The sequence below is a fragment of the Anomalospiza imberbis genome, chromosome 9 (genome assembly GCF_031753505.1).
Source record: "Anomalospiza imberbis isolate Cuckoo-Finch-1a 21T00152 chromosome 9, ASM3175350v1, whole genome shotgun sequence".
Classification (NCBI taxonomy): Eukaryota; Metazoa; Chordata; class Aves; order Passeriformes; family Viduidae; genus Anomalospiza; species Anomalospiza imberbis.
The window spans coordinates 10,660,211-10,680,195 of NC_089689.1; the positions used below are offsets into that span (position 1 = coordinate 10,660,211).

General features: G+C 35.9%; 1 protein-coding gene across 4 annotated transcripts in view; it reads left to right on the plus strand.

Annotated features, from left to right (window-relative positions):
• VAV3 (vav guanine nucleotide exchange factor 3) overlaps window positions 1-19,985 on the plus strand; it is a 149,306-nt gene that overhangs the window by 116,486 nt on the left and 12,835 nt on the right. For all 4 annotated transcript variants that reach the window (XM_068199659.1, XM_068199662.1, XM_068199661.1 and 1 more), the window contains 6 exons: window positions 3,841-3,977; window positions 8,059-8,124; window positions 11,745-11,779; window positions 13,534-13,650; window positions 14,290-14,377; window positions 17,591-17,720. In XM_068199659.1, coding sequence (XP_068055760.1) covers window positions 3,841-3,977; window positions 8,059-8,124; window positions 11,745-11,779; window positions 13,534-13,650; window positions 14,290-14,377; window positions 17,591-17,720 — 573 coding nt within the window. The remainder of the gene's footprint in view (window positions 1-3,840; window positions 3,978-8,058; window positions 8,125-11,744; window positions 11,780-13,533; window positions 13,651-14,289; window positions 14,378-17,590; window positions 17,721-19,985) is intronic.

Consider the following 19,985-nt stretch of genomic DNA (forward strand, 5'->3'; position numbering starts at 1 on the left):
ATGTCATATGGAATGGATTATCCCTTTGTCTGCTGGGGCCAGCAGTCCCAACCATGTCCCCTCTCAGCTTCTTGTGCACCCCCAGCCTACTGGCAGGGTGGTACAATATGCAGAAAAGACCTTGACATTGTGCAAGCAAATCCTGTTTTCAGCACAAATTCGAACCATAGGTAGCCTCATACTGCCTTTTCTGAAGAAACCAACCCAGCCAAAGCCAGCACGATTGTAAATGCTCTGAGTATAGGATTCTAGAATGAACAATTGGAACAAACATATGTGTTTTATGTTAAGCTTGTTAAACTCAGATTGCTTGAGATGGTTGGTGCGTTAATGATGGATAGGTCTGGATACATCAAACCCCAATGTTTGTCCTTTGTATATATTAGGAGGTGAGGGCTGACCAATTTCTGCCCAATTAAATGTCCACCAGCACAGTGTTAATCTACTAAACTCTTTCTGAGCTACAATAATCAAATCTGTAATTGCATGCTGAAAAGGAAGGTAAGCATTCTATTTGGAGCTTCTTGACTCTTTCCCTCAATTCATTATTTTTTCTGTACCCCATTTATTTTTCCATGCTTAATGGTGATCTAAGGGAAGTTCTACGAGAAGAACACTTACCGTGAAAATTTAGCCATTCTAGAATAATATCTACTTCTTTTTCATTGATTATTGAAAGATTTCATTTAGTCTTTTGTTCCTGGAAAAACTGATTAAAAAAAAGCTTAAAATTATATGACAAGGATAAGTCCTCTTGATATTTTTATATAACTAGCAAAACCTATTAGTTATGCACTCACTGCTTTTGTATCTTTGATTGATATAGGCTATGTGTGCATGTGTGTTGTTACTGCTGCTGAAATGAATATGGCCCTCAGTGACTCCGACACTCCTGTTTTTGGAGAGTGAATTTACCTTCAGTTGTTTTACTTGGAGCTATAAAGTGCATTTCAGAATCTGAGTCAAATCTAACATGTGCTAACATAATTAGCACCAAAATACCATTTCCCTTGTTCATCCATGCATTTTTTATCCATGGCCTTGAAGCTAGCAGGCAGTCTCATTACAGAAGTGTCTGAATGAAAGAAAAACATTGCAGTGTTAGTGATTTCTGTGTATTGTTGCAGTATTCTGGAATCCTGGCCCTGCATCCCAGTTGCTCCAGGTGCTGTTTTATGTGAGTGTGGTGAAAGTGCACGTACATTGTGCTAGGCAGTGAGTGTTCACAGCAGTGGCAATGCTGAGCACAAAGAACTCCTAAGTAGACCAAAGACAACAATTGGATAAAATAGGTGGTACAATTACAGTAGAAAAATGAGATTTGTGTGTCACCATAATAGAGACCAGCTATAGCAAGCAAATGAGCACTGTAGTTACCACGGTTTCTGTAGGCATTACAACAAACAAGTTTTGAGGAGGGTTCTGAAGCAAGATAATAAACTCCATTAAGCCTATTTAAACTCCAAAAGCCTATTTAAATGATAGGATTATTTCTAGTGATGTCAAGAGGTGTTAAATCAAATCTTCCAACATTGTATCTGCAAAGGTAACTTTATAAATCAAAATTGCCATTGGATTTTACAGAATCAAGAATACTGAATTATTCACAAGTTTTCTGAGTATGGTACGTTTTAACAGGATTAATTCTGTGTTACCTTTTGAATAATTCTACTAGTTGACACAGCACAATTTCTCCTTTTTTTTCATAGTTATCTTGCCCTGGTTTTCAGAGATGCCAATAATCATAATTACCAGTGGAATAGAAATTAAAAGTACTTTTATTCATGTCTATGATTAATAACTTAAGCACTATAGTATCTTAATAAAACACCAGGATTTTAATTGAAAAGTATATGATTTTTTCCTGAGCATATTCTGATGAGCCCAATCCAAGGGTGGGGTTTTAAGTTTATTGTATCTGCACACTAATAATGTGATAAACTAAATCACCAAATACATGGTTTTATAATGGGAATAATTTCTTGTGCATTTGTTTTGACTTCCCTGTTTGTCTCTTAGATGAGTACCAGCTTACTGTTTGTTCATCACATATGCAGAACTATATTTCAGATTCTGATGGGAGGGGTTTCCTTCCCTTAGGACAAAGTTGTCAGCTTTCCCTTGACACTTGCATGCAGCATTACTTCTGTTTGCCATGCAGAGCATGGAGCATTTGTTGGTGCTGGATCAGTATATGAAAATGAAAGCCTTCAGTTTAGAAACAAAGTAATGTCTGGTATTTGCCTAAGTGGAATAATGGCTTAGTAATAACTAGGTGTTCATTTTAAGTATGCCAGGTAACTCGCAGAAACAGTAAAAGTTGAGGTGTCATTTGGGTTGAGTAATGTAAGAGCTGGAATTACTTTGCTTAATGTTTCATCAGCACTTAGGATTAGTATTTATTCATTAATACAGAGAGTAGTAATTATGGAAGGTGATCTCTTTCATGTTTCATACAATTTAGAGGCAATCATGGATATTTGTGTTTGTTGCCACTTAAATTACAGTAGTGATCTTGCAACAGAAATAAGTCTTCTGTGGGCCTGCTGATCCTTTGTTGTTACAATGAAATTAATGCTGACCTTCAGCAAGAAACATGTTAAATATGGCAGCCCAGCGACCTTGACTTTGCAGCCTGTCACTCTTATCTGTAATTATTAATATATATTCTTACAAAACTTACTTAACCAAAAACTGTCTGCTTAAGATTTGGAATTTATATACCCGCTTAATGATAATGATTTTGAAAACCCCATGTTTAGTTAAAACCAGGAAAATTATTCTAAATTTTTTTAAGATAGAGGGAGAATAATTAAAAATAGCTGTTGTGATAAAATGCTTTCCTTGGCATTTTATAGAAATAGAGTGCAAAAATTCTTTTCTAAAAGCCTGTAAATCCTTAATATATTTGTTATGGAGTGCATAGTGCTTCACTTGATTTCAATTATTCTAATAGTATCAGAGCACACTCTGAATACAATACACTAGCTGTCCATAATGCTTAAAATGTTGAGGTTTTTTTCTTAAAAGCTGTTAAAGTTTTAGAACATGGGGTTACAATATCCACAATTTTATCTTCTGACTGAAGATCCAGAGATTGCCCCTGCATTTGATACACGCCTGTGGAGGATTCTTGATCTGTAGTTACTAACAGTGCTTTAGTTGTACAAGCAGACAGAAGTGGGTTGCTCCCTTAAAAAAAAAAAAAAACAATCCCGAACACAGCTTAGTTGTCTATGATGCAGTCAGTATTGACATGGAGGGACTAGTGTGCATCTAGAGTTCTTGTCTTGAAAAGGAAACCTTCAATTGATCCAGGCTTGCTGCAGGCACCCAGAAATCATGTCATAACATGAAAACTTAAAAGAAAGGAAGAGTGTTGTGAGAAACCTAAAAGAGTTGTGATCCTGACTCTCCTGGCCCTGTTCACATCAGCCGTAGGTTTTTGGTAATAGCATTCTAAAGCAGGTAAGATTATCCATATTGGTGTCTTTAATGCTAATTCATTAGCATTAAAAAAATCTTTGCCTTAACCTGTAAAGATAGCCTTAATATTTGAACCCTATGCAGAGCCAGGGGTGCACATATACAGGGAAGAGTCTCCCTGAATGAAATCAACTTTACCCCAAGAAGAAAGGGGGATAGAGATGTTTTTCCAAAGTAATAATTTTCTATTTGGTAGTGCCTTAGTCATATGCCTGCTAAAGACATAGTGTTTCTTTGCTTGATTGCTCTCATGGTTTTCAGATTCTGTAGATTGTCATTAAGTAAAAATTGATTCTGGCTTTTGGGATTTTTTTCTGTTTGTTTATGTTATTTATTTTTTAATTTTTTTTTCAGGTTTACCAAAAATGCAAGTAATTCGGAATTACAATGGAATCCCACAGCCAGCAGCACAAGATGGGCCACCATTGCATATCCAGATTGGGGACACTATTGAACTCATTAGAGGAGATGCACACAGTTTATTTTGGCAGGTACTGTATCATTTATCAAATGGCTATATTCTGTTTGTCCAGATATCAACTTCTTATTGATATATTGCTCTCCTTTTTTTCTTTTTGAACAACAACAACAAAATTCTTTGTGGTTTATCCAAATAAATGCCTTATACAACTGATTTTGCTTTTAAATTGCCAGTACTTCCTACATGGTTTAAATTGTCATTCTTGCAATATTAAAGTAAAAGTCCTGGTGAATAAATCTGCAAGAACATGACATTGGTGGCAATCCTTGTGAAATTGTAAGAGTTAGGGAGAGTGTTTGGCACAAAAAGTAAAGTTTTTGAATTTTCAGTGTCTGGTTCTCCAAGCAGCATAAGTAAAAGCTTTGTTGACAAAACCCAGTTAGTGAATATTAGATTTATAGGGGAGAAAAATAGCTCTGCAAAACAGAACCACACCTAAACTGCTTGATGCTGGTTCAAGTCAGTTAAGGATAGGGTTTTTTTTATATACATAGGAAAAGTATATTCTATTGATGGCAAAATTTGCTGTCACATGATTCACATCACTACTTTTATTACAAAAGTTTCTTCTTAAATGAGAACTATAAATGTTGAAAATGCTGACTTGCATTTACTTTAACAGTAAATGCATTAAAATGTCTCATTTTTCTTGATTGCTTTCTGAATTGCTTGTTTTATTGGATACATGGAAATAGAGCTAAATAGAAGAACTATCAGGAGATTAATAGAACAGCAAGTAGAAAATATTTGTCTTCTTGAATTGTTGTTCCTGTGTTGATCTTCCTGATTTTCTTTTTTTTTTTTTTAAGCTATAATAAGGTAATGACTATAATATAAAAACTGCCTGGTCTACTTAATTAATTATCATACTTATTCATGTTTTGTTTTGGCTTTTGTTTTTCTGGCTACAGTTAGGATGGAATCTTCTTCAAACTCTGCAGGACTGCCTCAGTGAATACTTCCTATGTCACTGTATCATCCTGAACATTTAATGGGGGGAAATAATAAACAATAATAAACAATAGAATTACTTTATCTATTGAAAAAAAATGTGAATAGGTGTAACCAAACCACCTTACCCCCTTCCAAAAAACCCTCCAAACCCAAAAAACCAACCATCTCCCCTCCAAAACCCCCCAACCTGTTGCTTAGCATACCATGGGTATTTTGCATCACTAAAAAGAAATCTTTTCAAATGACAGAGTAGTAGTAGTAGTAGCCCGTGTAGTTTTGTAGGTAGGACTTGGTTCTGCAAGGTCTAGAATTCTGATCTGGAGAAGCATTTAAACCTGCTCTTGACTTAGGACTGGCTAAAAGGTAATCATCTGACTAATACAATTAGTACCAGCCAAAATTACTGCTACCGCGTGGGACTGATTCTATTGCCATGTTCATAGACATCTGTCAACTCAATTTACTGGAAATTGTCTTAGAGGTTGTTTGTGATTATCATGCTGAAGAATTAGAATCTCATTGTGTTTAACTAGCAGAAACCAGAAAGTGTGTTAGGCTTTTCCCTAGAAGCCTTAGTAATAGATTTGAATCCTAATGGAAATTGTCATCTCCATTAGCATCATTCAGGAATTTTTTTCTCTCTTGTCACAGAGTGCTTAAGACAGATTTTTCTGAGTCTTTTAATGACATCTACATTTTAAAATGCATATTAAGAAAGAGTCTGCAAAATGCAATTTATATTAAAATATTTAATTATTCCAAAGGGTTTTTAGGGTAATTTACAGCTGACCCGCTAGACTAATATTACAGTGGTTTTCTAAGTTTATCATTTAGAAATTCAAATGATTGTAATAGATAAGTATGTGTGGTTTAGGTAAAACTTTTTCATTTTTTACAGCACATCAAATAAATAATGCAGGTTACTAAGCAGTGCTTGAGCTGTAGCTGAAGTGTGGTCAAACATGCCTTGATAGACATTAATATGTTTTGTTCAGTGGCTGGTCTTTTTGAGTGTGGTACCACTTACTATTCAGGTAGGATTAGTATTGAAAATAAGTGTCACTTGGATGGCAGACTGTTTCAGAGCTATGCTTAAAATTAGGTCTACACTCGAGAGGGATTTGTGTTTCAGGAGTAAATAGAATATAGGGATACAAAGGGTAACCTCTATTCAAGCAGGTGATGTGAAAGGGAGTAAGGAAGCTTTGCTGAACACAGGTTCAGATCTGTGAGATTGTCACTTGTTTGCACAGAATTATTTTTTAAATAGCACTAGTATAAAGAACTTTTAGCTTAAATACAGCCCATAAGATTTTCCCTCTCCTCTGCTGCCTCTGCACTTCTCTGTATTTTTGGTTAAGGTAGTAGCTACTGTGTGTGATAAATTGCATAGTGATCTTCTATGGAGAATGGTGCACTCGCTTACTGTGCTGAGGATAGCACCAATCAAAGAGTGTTTTTATTTTTTTCATAAACCCTTGTTATTTTTTTACATTCAGCTCCACTCTCTTGCATTTTCTGAGCTCTATTTTCTGTGGTGGTGTTATGATAGAATTACACATTTACTGTTACAGAAACAAAATGAACTGAAACCCTGAAGAAATTTCATGCGTGTTTATGAGGGTTTTTCCCTTTTAAATTTTTTTATGTTACAGGTAGGCCATCAAAAAAAAAAGTAATTTGCATGATTTTAATGCTTGTAAAGTACTCATGCTTAATCTCATTGCCAAATGCTGAGAGTATATTGTATTTACAGTCAGTATATTACATTTAAGGGAGGTTAAGTGTTTATGTGCTTTTAAAAAATCAGTTAAATTAAAACATTTCTTTGCCTAAATGCACATTTTGATGCCTTCATCTTATGAACCTCTGTTCAGGAATTTAGGTATGTGCTCTGTTCTACTGTGTGTTCACTGCCAAATATTACTAGGAATAAAAAGATGGTTTTAAGGTGTTCTTCAGGAGAGTTTTGTCAGTGTTGAACTGTGTGTGAGCTGCTGATACATGGATTTGTGAAGGTCAGGCCACTTTTGGTGCTTAGAAGCTGGAGTAAATTGGTGGTCCTGCTGTCACTTTGTTCTTTTGAGAGTTTTAAAGCTCTTCCAGAAGTTTTCTATGCTTTCTAATGTTTACATATTTTTACTAAGTTCTCACACATGTTCATGTAAATAGTAATTGTTTTACATTCTTCTTTGTATGTAGAGAGAATTAATAAACTGTTAGTTTGACCAGTGTAGTTGGAGAGTGGGCAATTTCACCCTCCAATCCACTTGTCACTTTTGTAATTCTATATATTGCAAAGTCAAAAAAAAAAATCTTTTAATTACTTTCTTCCTTCTTTTACATCTAACATCCATGTATAAATTCTTTCATATCATAATATAACATCTGTAACTTAAAAAAAAAAACTTTAAAGCTCTCAAAAGAGCAAAGTAACAGTCCTGCCACTCTGGGAGGGCGGCTGTTGTGGTGCAGGAAAGGCTCAGTTCAGGCCGTGCTGGATGCATTTCTGCCCCTGGTCTCGCCATTGTGTGGATGCATCTCCAGCATGTCAGTATATCCTAGTCAGGGAGTCATCTTTAATGCTGTTGGTATTCCCCTGCCCAGTCGATTCCCACTGATAGTGTGCATCACTTAGGGAAGTGCTTAACGTGGTGTCTGAATTGGCTGTTGGACCACGAGCGCTGTGCTCCCACTGGAATTTGTTCTCTCAGGTGCTGCAACCACTGCTGCACAGTGGTGTAGTCATTTTGGGGATCTGCAAGGTTGCAGGGTGGCAGCTTTCTGTAGAATGCCAGCTGAGGAGGACGTAACTTGAAAGGAGATAATTAGCATTGATGAAGATATCAGACACTGGCAGACATTGACAGAGCTGGGAATCACATCCCAGTCTCTGAGCTTCCTTCTTGCTTCTCATCTCTCAGAGCTTTCAGATATATCAGTTATGATTATTACTTAATTATATTAAAACCCCAACAAAACAACAACAAAACCCACAGAAATATTGAGCAACACTTTATTAGAGCAGCATTTTATTTTAAAGACTCTTGGATATATTTACTGTCCTAAATTCCTGGGCATGTGTTATGATGTACTGTTAATCCCAATTATGTCTCAAAAATGGAAATTTTTTTTAGGGAAGAAATCTAACAACAGGAGAGCTTGGATTCTTCCCAAGTGATGCAGTAAAACCTAGCCCATGTGTAAGTACAATTATTTACTTCTGTTTGCCACCTTACAGGAAAACTGCCCAGTTCATTAGTTCATCAACATTAATTTTAACTTACAAATACAATATTGTTTCTACTTCCTTGGTGCTTTCATGGTGGGTTCAGTATTGCCTAAAGTAGAGAGTTCTAATACTTTTGGTTATTGGAAGTAAGTAGGGGATGTCAAGAAAACAAGTTTGATAAGCAGGTTTAACTTTAGGGAATATTAATGAATTGAACTGTCTGAAGAGTTTCCAGAGGGTAGATCAAATACATTTTATGTGAAAGTGCACTTTCTTCCTTCCCCAGCAGGAAGGTGAGAGTGCTGTGGCTCTAATCTATTCCCCAGTCACTTTGGGTTAGAGAGAGGGATTACAGCCTAGCTAGTAAGTTTAAAAATTGTAAAACTAACATCAAACTTTGAATTCTGACTGCTTGATAAATTTTTTTTCTTTATGTTCTTACCTGTCTTTATTTCACACAAGAATCTTCTCAGTATAGAAAAGTTTGTGAAAGTAATAAGAAAAATAAATTTATAATATGTGCTCAAGAGTTTTAGGTACAGATGTGATGCTGTATTAATATACTATGCACTTGTTCCTTCTCTGCCCTCTGTAACACTGCATCAGATTACTGCCTTCCTTTGCTGAGGTTAATTGATAAAAACCCGTAAATCCAGTAATGAATCCTATTCCTTACCTTGCTTTAAGGAATCCTATTCCTTACTTTGCTTTAACTTACTTTAACCTGATTCTCAACAGTTTGACTTATTACTAGAATTGCTTTTGTTACAACAATCAAGATATGCCACTTCAATGGCTTTTATAAGTAGGTGGAGGTCAGCTCTTAGTAGCTGCATTTTGATATGTCTTTGGGGCTTATTGTCCCTTAGTTTCCAGAACAAGTTTACATGAGATCCTAAGGAGTATAAATATGTTAAAATACCATAGGACATCTTTAATACTCTATATTTCCAGGATTTTGTTTGAAGAGGAACACACAGACTATATTTGTAGGTACAAGTTGTGTTAGTTTGGATGAGAGGACAAATCTGAAATAAAGATGAAACTGTTGTGTGACTTTAGCTTGCATCCCTCCACACTTTGCTTATTGTTAAATTTGTGAATTTCCCACCCCTTGCTTATTGTTCAAGAGTGGCTTTCCCATGCCATGGTGTCGCTGTCAGTGACCCCATCAGTCATTGTGTAGTCATTGACCCCAACTATCGCAGCACTTTTAGGAATCACCAATATACTTTAAAAGCACTGGCAGTGTAATGTCTGAAGCTAGGAAAAATGCTGCTGGTGTGTTATGTAGATCTCTTTCTAATGTTAAAGCTTTCTGCTAAATTTAAAATATCCTATTTTAGAGGAGTGTTGAAAATAACACAGTTTTACAGAAAGAATAAATACTATTCATGAAATGTTACCAACTGGTGTCACGATCAGAACAAAAAGATAAATTGATGCTTCACCACTGTTAACTTGGAAGTGTGAAATATAAACATCTTATTATGATAAATGATGCAGTTAAAGATACTGAAACATCAATCAGGTTTTAAACATACTATAACTTTTACTGTTATTATTAAGTCTAACAGTCTTTACAACCATCTGATATAAAAATGCCCAGAAACAGCATAAAATCCATATATCAGAAGACTTTAGGAATGAATATTGAATGAAAAACTGCTGAGCTCCAGAATATCTATATTCCAGACTTTCCACAGATGTCCCTATAAACAATTTTTTCCCTTTAAAATAAGTAGTATATGTCAGCAGACATTTTATGCACTATATGAGTAATGTCTTCCTAGCTTTCCTCCATTTTTTAAATTTCTGTAGAGGCATTGGATACATAGCAGAGTATGAGCCAAGAGCTTCTGGAATAACATTTGATTTTATCCTTCTTTATGCCAATGAACAACACTTGTTATATGAATATATTTGTCCATTCAAAATTTACAAAATCAACTACTCATCTATCATTTAACTGGAGGATGGACTTAAACCATCTTTGAATTTTTATATCCTTTTTAGTTTAGCACGACCAAAAATATTCAAATAAATTAGAAATATTTAAGAAATATTTAAGAAAATCTTGCAACATGTAAAAATTTGGTAATTTTTGAAATTGTGGCCTTGAAGTTTGTCATCTGGTTGATCCACTGAAACATTTCTCTTAGGAATTGTTTGTCAGCATATTCATAGTCTGTTAACTTTCTGCCAGGTCTCCCCATTAGAAGCAGAGCTGCCTGACACCATCAGTATCTGCAGGGATGGGGAAGGCCAGTGCTGCTGCCAGGGTGACACCTGGCTCTCCTGGGTGCCACTCCTGAGGGCTTCACGTGCTGCCAGCACTGCAGATGCTGCTGTGAAAAGAGCCCTTTGTCTTCACTGTTTGGGAATAATGCATGTTTCCTTTTTCTCTCTCAAGAACTAGACTAAATGACTGTTTAATACCTGTTCAGATTTACTGCTACACAAGGCAAACACATGAGCCTGGTTTTATCCCACAGAACTTTAATGTGTTCCACACTGAAGTTTATTTCAAGGTCAAGTCTAGAGACTTGATAGCGATTGTGGCTGATACCTGAGGTCAAGACAGTGGGAGTTGTAATTGATTGCAATTCAATAAATTTAAGTTTATAGACCTTTATAATAATATTTTCCTGACTGGATTTGTTTTTGAAAGTCTCTTTTGGTGACATTCCATATATCATGAATAAAAAAACTGTAAGAATAATGTTACTGTAATTTCTTCCCTATTAGAGTCCAGAAAATAAAACATTTATTGGTTTTACTTGAAGGGAAAAAAACCCAAAATATATGTGCTTACCTAAGAATGTGACCTTAAGTTATAAGTGTGTGAGATTTATGTTAACCTTTCACTAAAATCCATTTTTCAGCACTGTGCATTTTCACACATTGTTTTAGAAGAGTAGGGTAATACTGAGTTATCACACACTAATGGGAGATGATAGTGTGCATCTTGTGCATGAATAAACATGATCTATGCATATGTTTGTGTACATATAACATCCATTTTGCAAACTGATTGCAGGTTAATTTTTAAATTTAATTTCAGAAGCAAATTACATGCTTAGCAAGATACAGTACAACAGTTGCCCATGTCAAATACAAAGGAATGAATGATGTCATGTGATATAAGTTGTGGAATATCCTCAGGTCTCTCTGAAAATTATAGACCATATTTCCCAGTGGACAGTCTAAGGCCACACAGTCCAGAATACATGAAATGAATTTTATACGTTACTGTAAATAGGTTGCATATTTTAGTGCACTTTTCTACAATGCTGAGCATTGAGCTATTGTGTGTATGAAATTTGAATGTAGGCACTGTCAGAAAAGTTTCAAACAGTTCTGTGAAGTAGAAATGCCCAAAATAAACTGTCACTGAAGAATAGAGCTTAAAATATTTTGTATTACTTTCAGAATGATAGGGAATATTTGTCCTTTATTATATCTTCCTTTAAAGAAAATAGACTTGTAGACAAATTAGATCACCTGGTTGTTGATAGTTAAATCAATCCATTTTCTGTTTTTAAGAAAAAACATCTTGATCCTCATTTTCTGTATCTTTTGATATCCTAGGTTCCTAAGCCAGTAGATTACTCTTCACAGCGGTGGTAAGTCTCTGTCTTGCAAGAATCTCTGAAAGAAGCAGTCACAGAAAGCAACTGTGTTTACTACAATTTAAATTATATTGGTTTAACCTTTCTAGGCTTCAGAAGAAGACTGTGTAATGGTTTGGGAAAGCAATGCCATGCGTTGCCTAAAGGCATTTCTGATATACTAAAGTGCTTAAAGATTGTGATGTTTTGTTGACAAGCCTGTGGTTGTACAGCCTTAGTCCCAGAGGTCTGAAATAGAACAGTAAGAGGTGATTATAATATGAAGCATGGAAGTATAACTGACATGTTGAGTGAATACAGGAAGGAATAATGTTAAATACATCTTGTATCATGTCTAATTCTGCATTTCCTTAAAAACCCCCACCAACATTGAAGCTGTAGAGATACAGGTGGCACCTGGGGGTATGGTTTAGGGGTGTCTATGGTGGTGCAAGGTTGATAGTTGGACTAGATGAATCTTGAAGGTCTCTTCCAACTTTGATGCTGTGAAAAAGATGGTGTATCAAAACTGCAACCACTGCTGCTCTGGGGTTTATGAAGTGTGTGAACACTTTCTCACAACTCAGAAAAGACATGGTGATTCTGAGAGAGCAGAGTAAGCATCACTTATGTTCTTTCACTGATTTTTATGCCTTGCCATTTAGACATGAGTTCTAACTTCCTCTTAACTTGCAAAAGTGGAATTAGGATCACATCTAAACAAATACTGATTTTTCATAACAAGCCAAGTAAAATATTTATTATTTAAAATTGGTCTTTTGAATTAATTCCTAACATTTGGTCTATTTATAATTTTGTTAGAAGAAAACATATTACTGGCATTAGTCTTTATCTTCTATGGATTTCTAATAAAGAACTGTTTTTTTACTTAAAGCTCCTTTCTAACTGGTCGTGATGTATTGGTGTGAAATTTTGCATAGTGGTTGTCTGTGGTGGTGACAGCCTTTGTAAAATGGTAAGATAAGCATAATTTCCCTGGAAGCGAGGTCACTTTCCCCAGTGAAGAGTTTAACCTCTGGTATTGCAAATGAGTGTCTGCTGACAGCCTCTCATGATGTCCTACACAAACCACAAGGCAGAGCAAGGGCACAAATCCGCTCTTGCAGGCAGGCTGCAGAATCAGTGATTTATTTATCTTAGCTTTCAGCACATAGCATCAGCTTTTGCAAGTTTGGATGGTTTTGGCAGATTTTTTTTTTCCCCTCTGGATGTTTGGTATGCCCATTGCACTTTAGCATTTAGAGGTTATGCATAATTATGAAACCAAATAAAATATGGTTTTGTGTAAGTACCAAAATTTCATATAGGTCTTTTGTTGACCCAATCTACCTCTGGTGGCTGATTCTCCCTTCTGTTGTGAGAAAGCTCCCTAGAACACAGGGAGGTTTAAAGGTTCTGGACCACTGTTGTATTGCTTCTCTTGCAGCATGATTCAGATAAACCAGTTGGTTTTATGAACTTTTCAAGCCGGTTGTCATTCAGCTAATGCTTGGGCTCAATCACTTTCCTTAGCAGATATTGTATTCAACATGCATATAAGTACTTTTCTAATTAGGAATTCCACAACCCCCATTGTGGAATTTTTTCATGTTTTATTCTTCATTCAGAAATCTGGAAGTGGTAATCAGTTACAACGGATATATTTTTGGTCCTTATGATATGTAGAATATTTTCACTCTATTGCATATTTAGTAGACCTTTGGAGCTTTGAAAAAAATCACAGGCAGTTTTTATTTTCCATGTTACAGGTTTGCAGGAGCAATGGAACGATTGCAAGCAGAAAGTGAACTAATTAACAGAGCGAATAGCACTTACCTGGTGCGGCACAGGACCAGAGAATCAGGGGAATATGCAATTAGTATTAAGTAAGTTTTCCTGTTTTCATTTTTGTCTAGATAGTATTTGAAATAAATCTGGGAAATAAACCACTGTTTCCATGATATAATTATGTGCAGCCTTTAAGAGAGTCAACATAGGAAAACTAAAGTTGCTGTCAAAAAATACCCATGGTTTATAGAAAGAAGCAATGGTTTTATAATGCTGATGTAGCAAACTGGGGCTACAAAAATAAAGGTAGAGTGTGTTGGAGAAGAGTAAGCATTGTTTGCAGTACAGTGAGATCTGTTTCATTGACTTTGGTGAGAACTCAAAGCCCTTTGCATCTCAGACTATTCAGTAAAATGTGGGTTTGTACATTTTGTGGGTGCAGATTGTGTGCTTTCATGTTGTTGATCAATGTGAATATAAAAGCAGGAAGTACATGGAAATTCCCGATTAGAATAAGCAGTTAGCTGTGACTTTTTTTTTCTGATGACAGATTACTTCTTTAGCTGTACTTTAATAAATATGTTTGGTTGATTAGATGTCAACTTTGTTTTGGCACAGATATACATTTTGTCTTAAGAATTTATGTGTGTGGTGTTCTAGGGGCATGCCCTCAGGTAATTATTGATTGTGTCTGATTAAAAACACATTTATATTCATAAGTTATTCATTGCCCACAGGTACAATGATGAAGTGAAACACATCAAGATTTTAACAAGAGATGGCTTTTTCTACATTGCAGAAAATAGAAAATTTAAAAATTTAATGGTAAGCATTGATTAGCTTTTTAACATTGTGAGATTTTCTTTGTAGCTGTTTCTGTTAGAGGGAACTACTTTGGTTTATAAAATTCCAGAAAGCTGTGAGAGTGAAAGATTTGAATTATGTCCACTCCTGCTAATAGGATAATTTTTTATATTTATGGTTTTAGCTCTAAGTGATGATTTTATGTGCTTAAGACTACGTATTTATCGTTAGGACTGGACTGTGTCCCTTGTAGTGAAGCGGAAGAGAGGAGGAATTTGAATACCATGCACCAGCCCACTCTGGAGTTAGGCTGAATCTGGAAAGGAGAATTTGATGTCGTTGGAAATCTTGGTTTTTAGGAATCAACTGGATAAGAATTTGTGCAGCAGCCTTCCTGCATGCATACTCAAGTATGTGAAAATGCTAAATAAAAATGAATGATAATACAAATCAAGAGCAGGGAGAAGCTTTAAAACCAGGAAGCCTTAGAAGTTATTTTAGGTTAATCACTGATACTCTGTAAAACAAGAACATCCTAGAAGTGGGGAGAGATTAAATGATAATCTGTAAGTGCTCATTAGAACAGTGAGAACATAAATTTCTTGATGAAGCATGCACCAAGCTGTTTATGCACTCTTATCTTCATTTCACACTTACAAGCCAGTGAATTGTTCAGTTTTGGGGCTGGGGATCCTGAGATCTTTTCATTATTTAGCAGCAGAAATGATGGTGTTGCTCACATTCACGAGGAGGTGGCTGCTTAGTCTGTTAACCCTACAAATGATTCGTTGGAAACTGATCTCGGCAAAACACGGCACCTGGAGTGCCACGCTGCCAGGCTTCTCCTTACGGTGGTGATGCAGTTTAATGCACTGGTGCAAGTTCCAAAGTAGAGCAGAAATATAAATAAAGGACAAAGTTGGATGAAAAATGAGCAAAAAGAATATGCATTGCCTCACAGAATTGAGAGGACAGAAGAAATTTCTAGTGTAAGGACCTCACTGCTACCAACTTAGCCTTGATAACATTAAATTAGGAAAGAATTATTTTATAACACAGATTTAGGATATTATGAATTATGCCCTTGAGAGTTAAATGCACAGGTGGTGTGGTGTTTGTACATGCTGTGGAACAACTGCTTTGTTCTGGATAGATGCAAGAGAAAAAGGAACAGTGTTTGAAAGAGGGACAAAAGTAGTCTGAGTAGAAGTGGGAGCAGAAGAGAGACAAAGGCAGCATCCATGGAAACGTTAAGTACTGATCTGCTGTGACACAGTGTTCTGTACTGCTTTGGAGAGGAAAAAAGTAGAAGAGCTCTTGTGTCTACTTTTCATAGTACATTTGAAAAACTTTCACCAGAGTAATTAAAATGTGCTGAGTGCATAAAGCAGGGTGCAGTGAGAGGTCAGTTTGGCTGCTGCTGTGAATCAGAGTGATGTGACAGTCTCCTGAGGAGCCCCATCCATGCTGGCACAGACTGCTTACCTTATTCATCTCTTTGTAAGCTTGCTACTGTGATTTGTGCAATTCGTGTTTTAGAGGCCAGTTGTCAGTCAACTGTTTTCATGGAAGAATGGAATTAAATCCTAAGCTTTAAAAGTAACTGAATCTGTGATGTGAAATGATGTTTTCTTTTTCCTCAGTTTAAAACCATTTTACTTATTTTGCCAACAAACAACATCTGTCCATTTGGAATTCTAATTACTTTTACCAAACAACACAATTCTTACAGTGTGAAAAAGATAACAAAAGTTTCATACTAATTATTTTCCATTTATCCAGATAGCCTACTTTGAATGCTACTTACTTACAAACCCCACACGGTATTGTCATGGTAATTTGAATGTCTGAATATTCAGTGATGATATGGGAGTAAATTTTGTTGCTGACATTCCAGTTTGTGTGATGTGCTGATATCAAATAGCAAAGCCCAAAGAGTTCTTAGTATCACTGTTGTAGACTATTACAGGCTAAACATTTTGGTAGCTTTTTGTGGTCTGGCTTTTTTTTGTTTGTTTTGGTTTGTTTGCTTGTTTTTTTGTTGTTGGGTTTTTTTTATCTAGAAGGAAATGATTAAACACAGTATTGTTCTCCTAATTTTGACCTAAGCTTAGCTTGGTCAAAGCTAAGCTTAGCTTGGTCAACTCTGACTTTTCAAAACTAAATATAAGTAAGTGGAATGAAGTGAAGGGTTTACACTAAATACATTGCTTTGTGCTTGCATTTCTGAAGAGTGAAATTCCACATTTGAATGGATCAATTGAAGTACATTTGCTCTGAATCGTCCGGCCACTTTTAATCTTATTCTAGCTCTATGTACAAACTATGTGATATTGAGATTTCTAGGTCTAATTCAAATGTAACAGACAATGTTGAAGATTGCAAAGGAATAGCATGAGCTGTCAGAATTTTGATTGGTGTTGCCTTCATTAGGAAGTAATGCCTTAGAGCAGGAATTTGAGAAACTTGTCTCTTGGCTACGCAAACTATTTCAGCTATTCTTTCATATTTACATATATGAATTTTTGCATATATATATGTAAAATATTCCTGTGTGTAGCTATGAATGCTTATATAGATGCACACACACACACAGATGGTGAAATTTTTGAATTGGGTGCAAGGAGAATGTGAAATACTGGATTTTTCAGTCAGTGTGCAGTGTCTGACACCCCCAAGCCTGCCCTGCTGTGGAAATTTTACATCATCTGAGTATCTGCACATTGAGTTGCTGTTAACTTACAAGCCATGTGCTTTATTTCAGATCTGTGTACTTACCAAATACATATGTAGATAAACATCATTTATTATTGCAAAAGAGATTTGAGAAAACAGGGACATTACCTCTCCATCCTTAGCAAGCAGCTGACCTTGCCTTCTGCTTGGCTCCAGAAAAGCAAAGCCATCCTCAGCCTGACTTAAAGGAGCAGCAAATGCTGACTCTGACAAAAAGATTTTACTTAGCTGATTTTTGGGGGTGTCTTTTTTGGTTTGTTTGTTTTGTTTAAATTTTTTTAAGTGGCAATATGAAAGCTAGTATTTTATATTTTAAAAAATAACCATGTTATTTTTTACATGTTACATGTATTTTTACATGTTATTTTTACAATACATCTATGGGATGTATTGTAAAATAAGGTTACCTACATAATAAAACTGTCATTGGCTGTACACCAGAATTCTGAACAGTATGTGATTTCAATTTCCAATGCAAGTGTTTTTCCTTTCTGAAAGGAACTTGTAGAATACTACAAGCACCACTCTCTCAGAGAAGGTTTTCGAAGTTTGGATACTACTCTTCAATTTCCATACAAAGAAGCTGAAAACTCGGTGGGACAGAGGAGTAACAGAACAGGTGGCAATGGTGAGGATTATACATTTTTGTGTATTAATTTTTGTCATATAGATGTGTGGGTGTGTATATATTTTTTTTTTAAAAGCACAAGGTACTTGGAGCATCTTCATCTTCCATTTTTGACATATAACCAATTACTATGGCAATGCTTTTAGCTGGGATTTTTGGAAGCTAAGCAGATTCAGATCTGCCAGGAAATTTATAAACATGTCTAGCAAGCTTGTCTTGCTGCCAAACTTAAAATCTCCCCAATTTTCAAAAAGTCTATTAGACATGCTGGTTTCTTGCCTAGTTTCTTAAGAAATTTGCATATATGCAGCTACAAGTGTTAATATCTGTGACAATTTCTAATCCTTAAAATGGGATTTAAATAAATCAGTCTTGTAGCATAGCCCTATGCAGTAGCATCTCAGTAATACCAAATAATTGGGTAAAAAAAATTAAATATACTACATGATAATTATTCTTATGCATGTTTTTTAACATTCCATGTTTATTAGAGTTCCCTTACTAACCTTCTGAAAGTTAATGAACTACTGTGCAAGGTAAATAGCAGTTAAGAAGTTGTGAAGTTTAGAGATAAACTGAGAAGGCCTGCAATGCATATGCTGTCCTTTATTTACGCTATTACAATTTAAGTGGAAAAGTTAGCATGATTTTTAGGACATGGACAGGTTCAATGTTAATGATCAAACCTACCACATGGCTGGCCTCTAGAAAATATATAATGTTTCTGTCAAAGAGCAAACATTAGATTTGCTGTTCTGCAGTCATTGGCTGCAGAACATTTGTAGTGTACTATTACAGAACTGTAGCATTTCAGAACATTTATACTGTAACAGATAATAAGAGGAAAATAAAAATTAATGGGGATTTTAACAATATGAAGACTGCTGTAAAAGCCCAAAAAGCCCAGTCTAGTCTTTGTGATGATGGTGGTGGCTTTGTTACTTTCATTTGCTGTGTCTCTGAGCTTTTGTTTACTTGCTTGCCTCTGTTCCATAACATTTCTGTAACTTTGGAGGCTTTCTTCCTCTCCTAGTTAAAGTGGAGATAATTTAGGACAAATGAATGTGAGAAACCAGTGTGTCTCTGGCATTTCATTTACTGTCTCTACCTCCCAATTCATCTTCTTTCCATTTCTGTTCTCCTTCACTGCTTCCCAGGACTTCTGTCAGTTGTCTCCTCTCTGTTGTGTTCATGTGCATTCCTGGTGAATTTATCTGCTCTGTCCTTTCCTCTCCCTTTAGCTCGTCGTCTCCCTGTACATCTCACTTGGTTTACTTAGCATTTTTTTGAGTTATTATTGACTGTGAGCAGAACCAGCTTGTTTCCTGTTTTTTCCTTAGGCCAGTTAGAATGTATCTCACTTAGAATGTATCTATACTGTCCACCAACTTCTTAGTCTGCAAGAACTCAATCCTTTCCTGCTTTACAGGACACAAGATTTATGGTACATCCTCATTAACTTCAGTCATCATACAAAAGAAAACATCTTCTTTTACAATATCTTTTATGCAGTATGTGGGAGAGCAAGAGAAATGACTGAGGGATGCTCTCATTTTAGTCCAGGGGATGAGGAAGGGCATCTCTGCTACAGTAACTATCAGCCCTTTGATGCTACAAACTGTGCTGGTGGAAACTGCAGGTTTTGTCTTAGACCAAACTGACCTGAAAAGCCTTTCAATTCTCCAAACTCCTCATGTAAAATCTAATAGAATTCCATAATTCTACTGCTTTGCGTAGCTTGACTCTGAATTACACTTCCTTTAATGGATTGGACAGTAAAGTGTGTCCCCATGAATGTGGTGATTTATTTGTTGTTTTTTTTCTTGTTTTGTTTGTTTGACCAAAATGTCCGTGATTATCAGTCCATCTGTGGGTCACTCTTCTTGGTTTTTAAGCTGTCTTGTTCATTTTGCCAAGCTGATGTAAGAAAAGCTTTATGTTTAGGCTGTGTGAACCCTGCTGGGCTGAATTTAGAAAGAATTTGGAAAACTTGAGGCTGCGGTTTTAGTAGAGGAAGCAAATAAGTCATGTGAGGCAGCAGTTGGACATGGAGTTTACTCACAGCCCTCAGTGAGGACCACCATACAGCTGATTTTTTGACCTCTTCCCACATAATCCAAGTGCAAGAAAAACAGTTGTTGGAAGGAAGCCAGACAAAGTAGGTGAAGAGAGAGAAGGGCACTTCTCCATATTTTTTTCAATTTTGCAGCTACTCAGCATGGGGCTGAAGCTAGTGAATACAATGGGCTTTGACAGTCTGAAGCT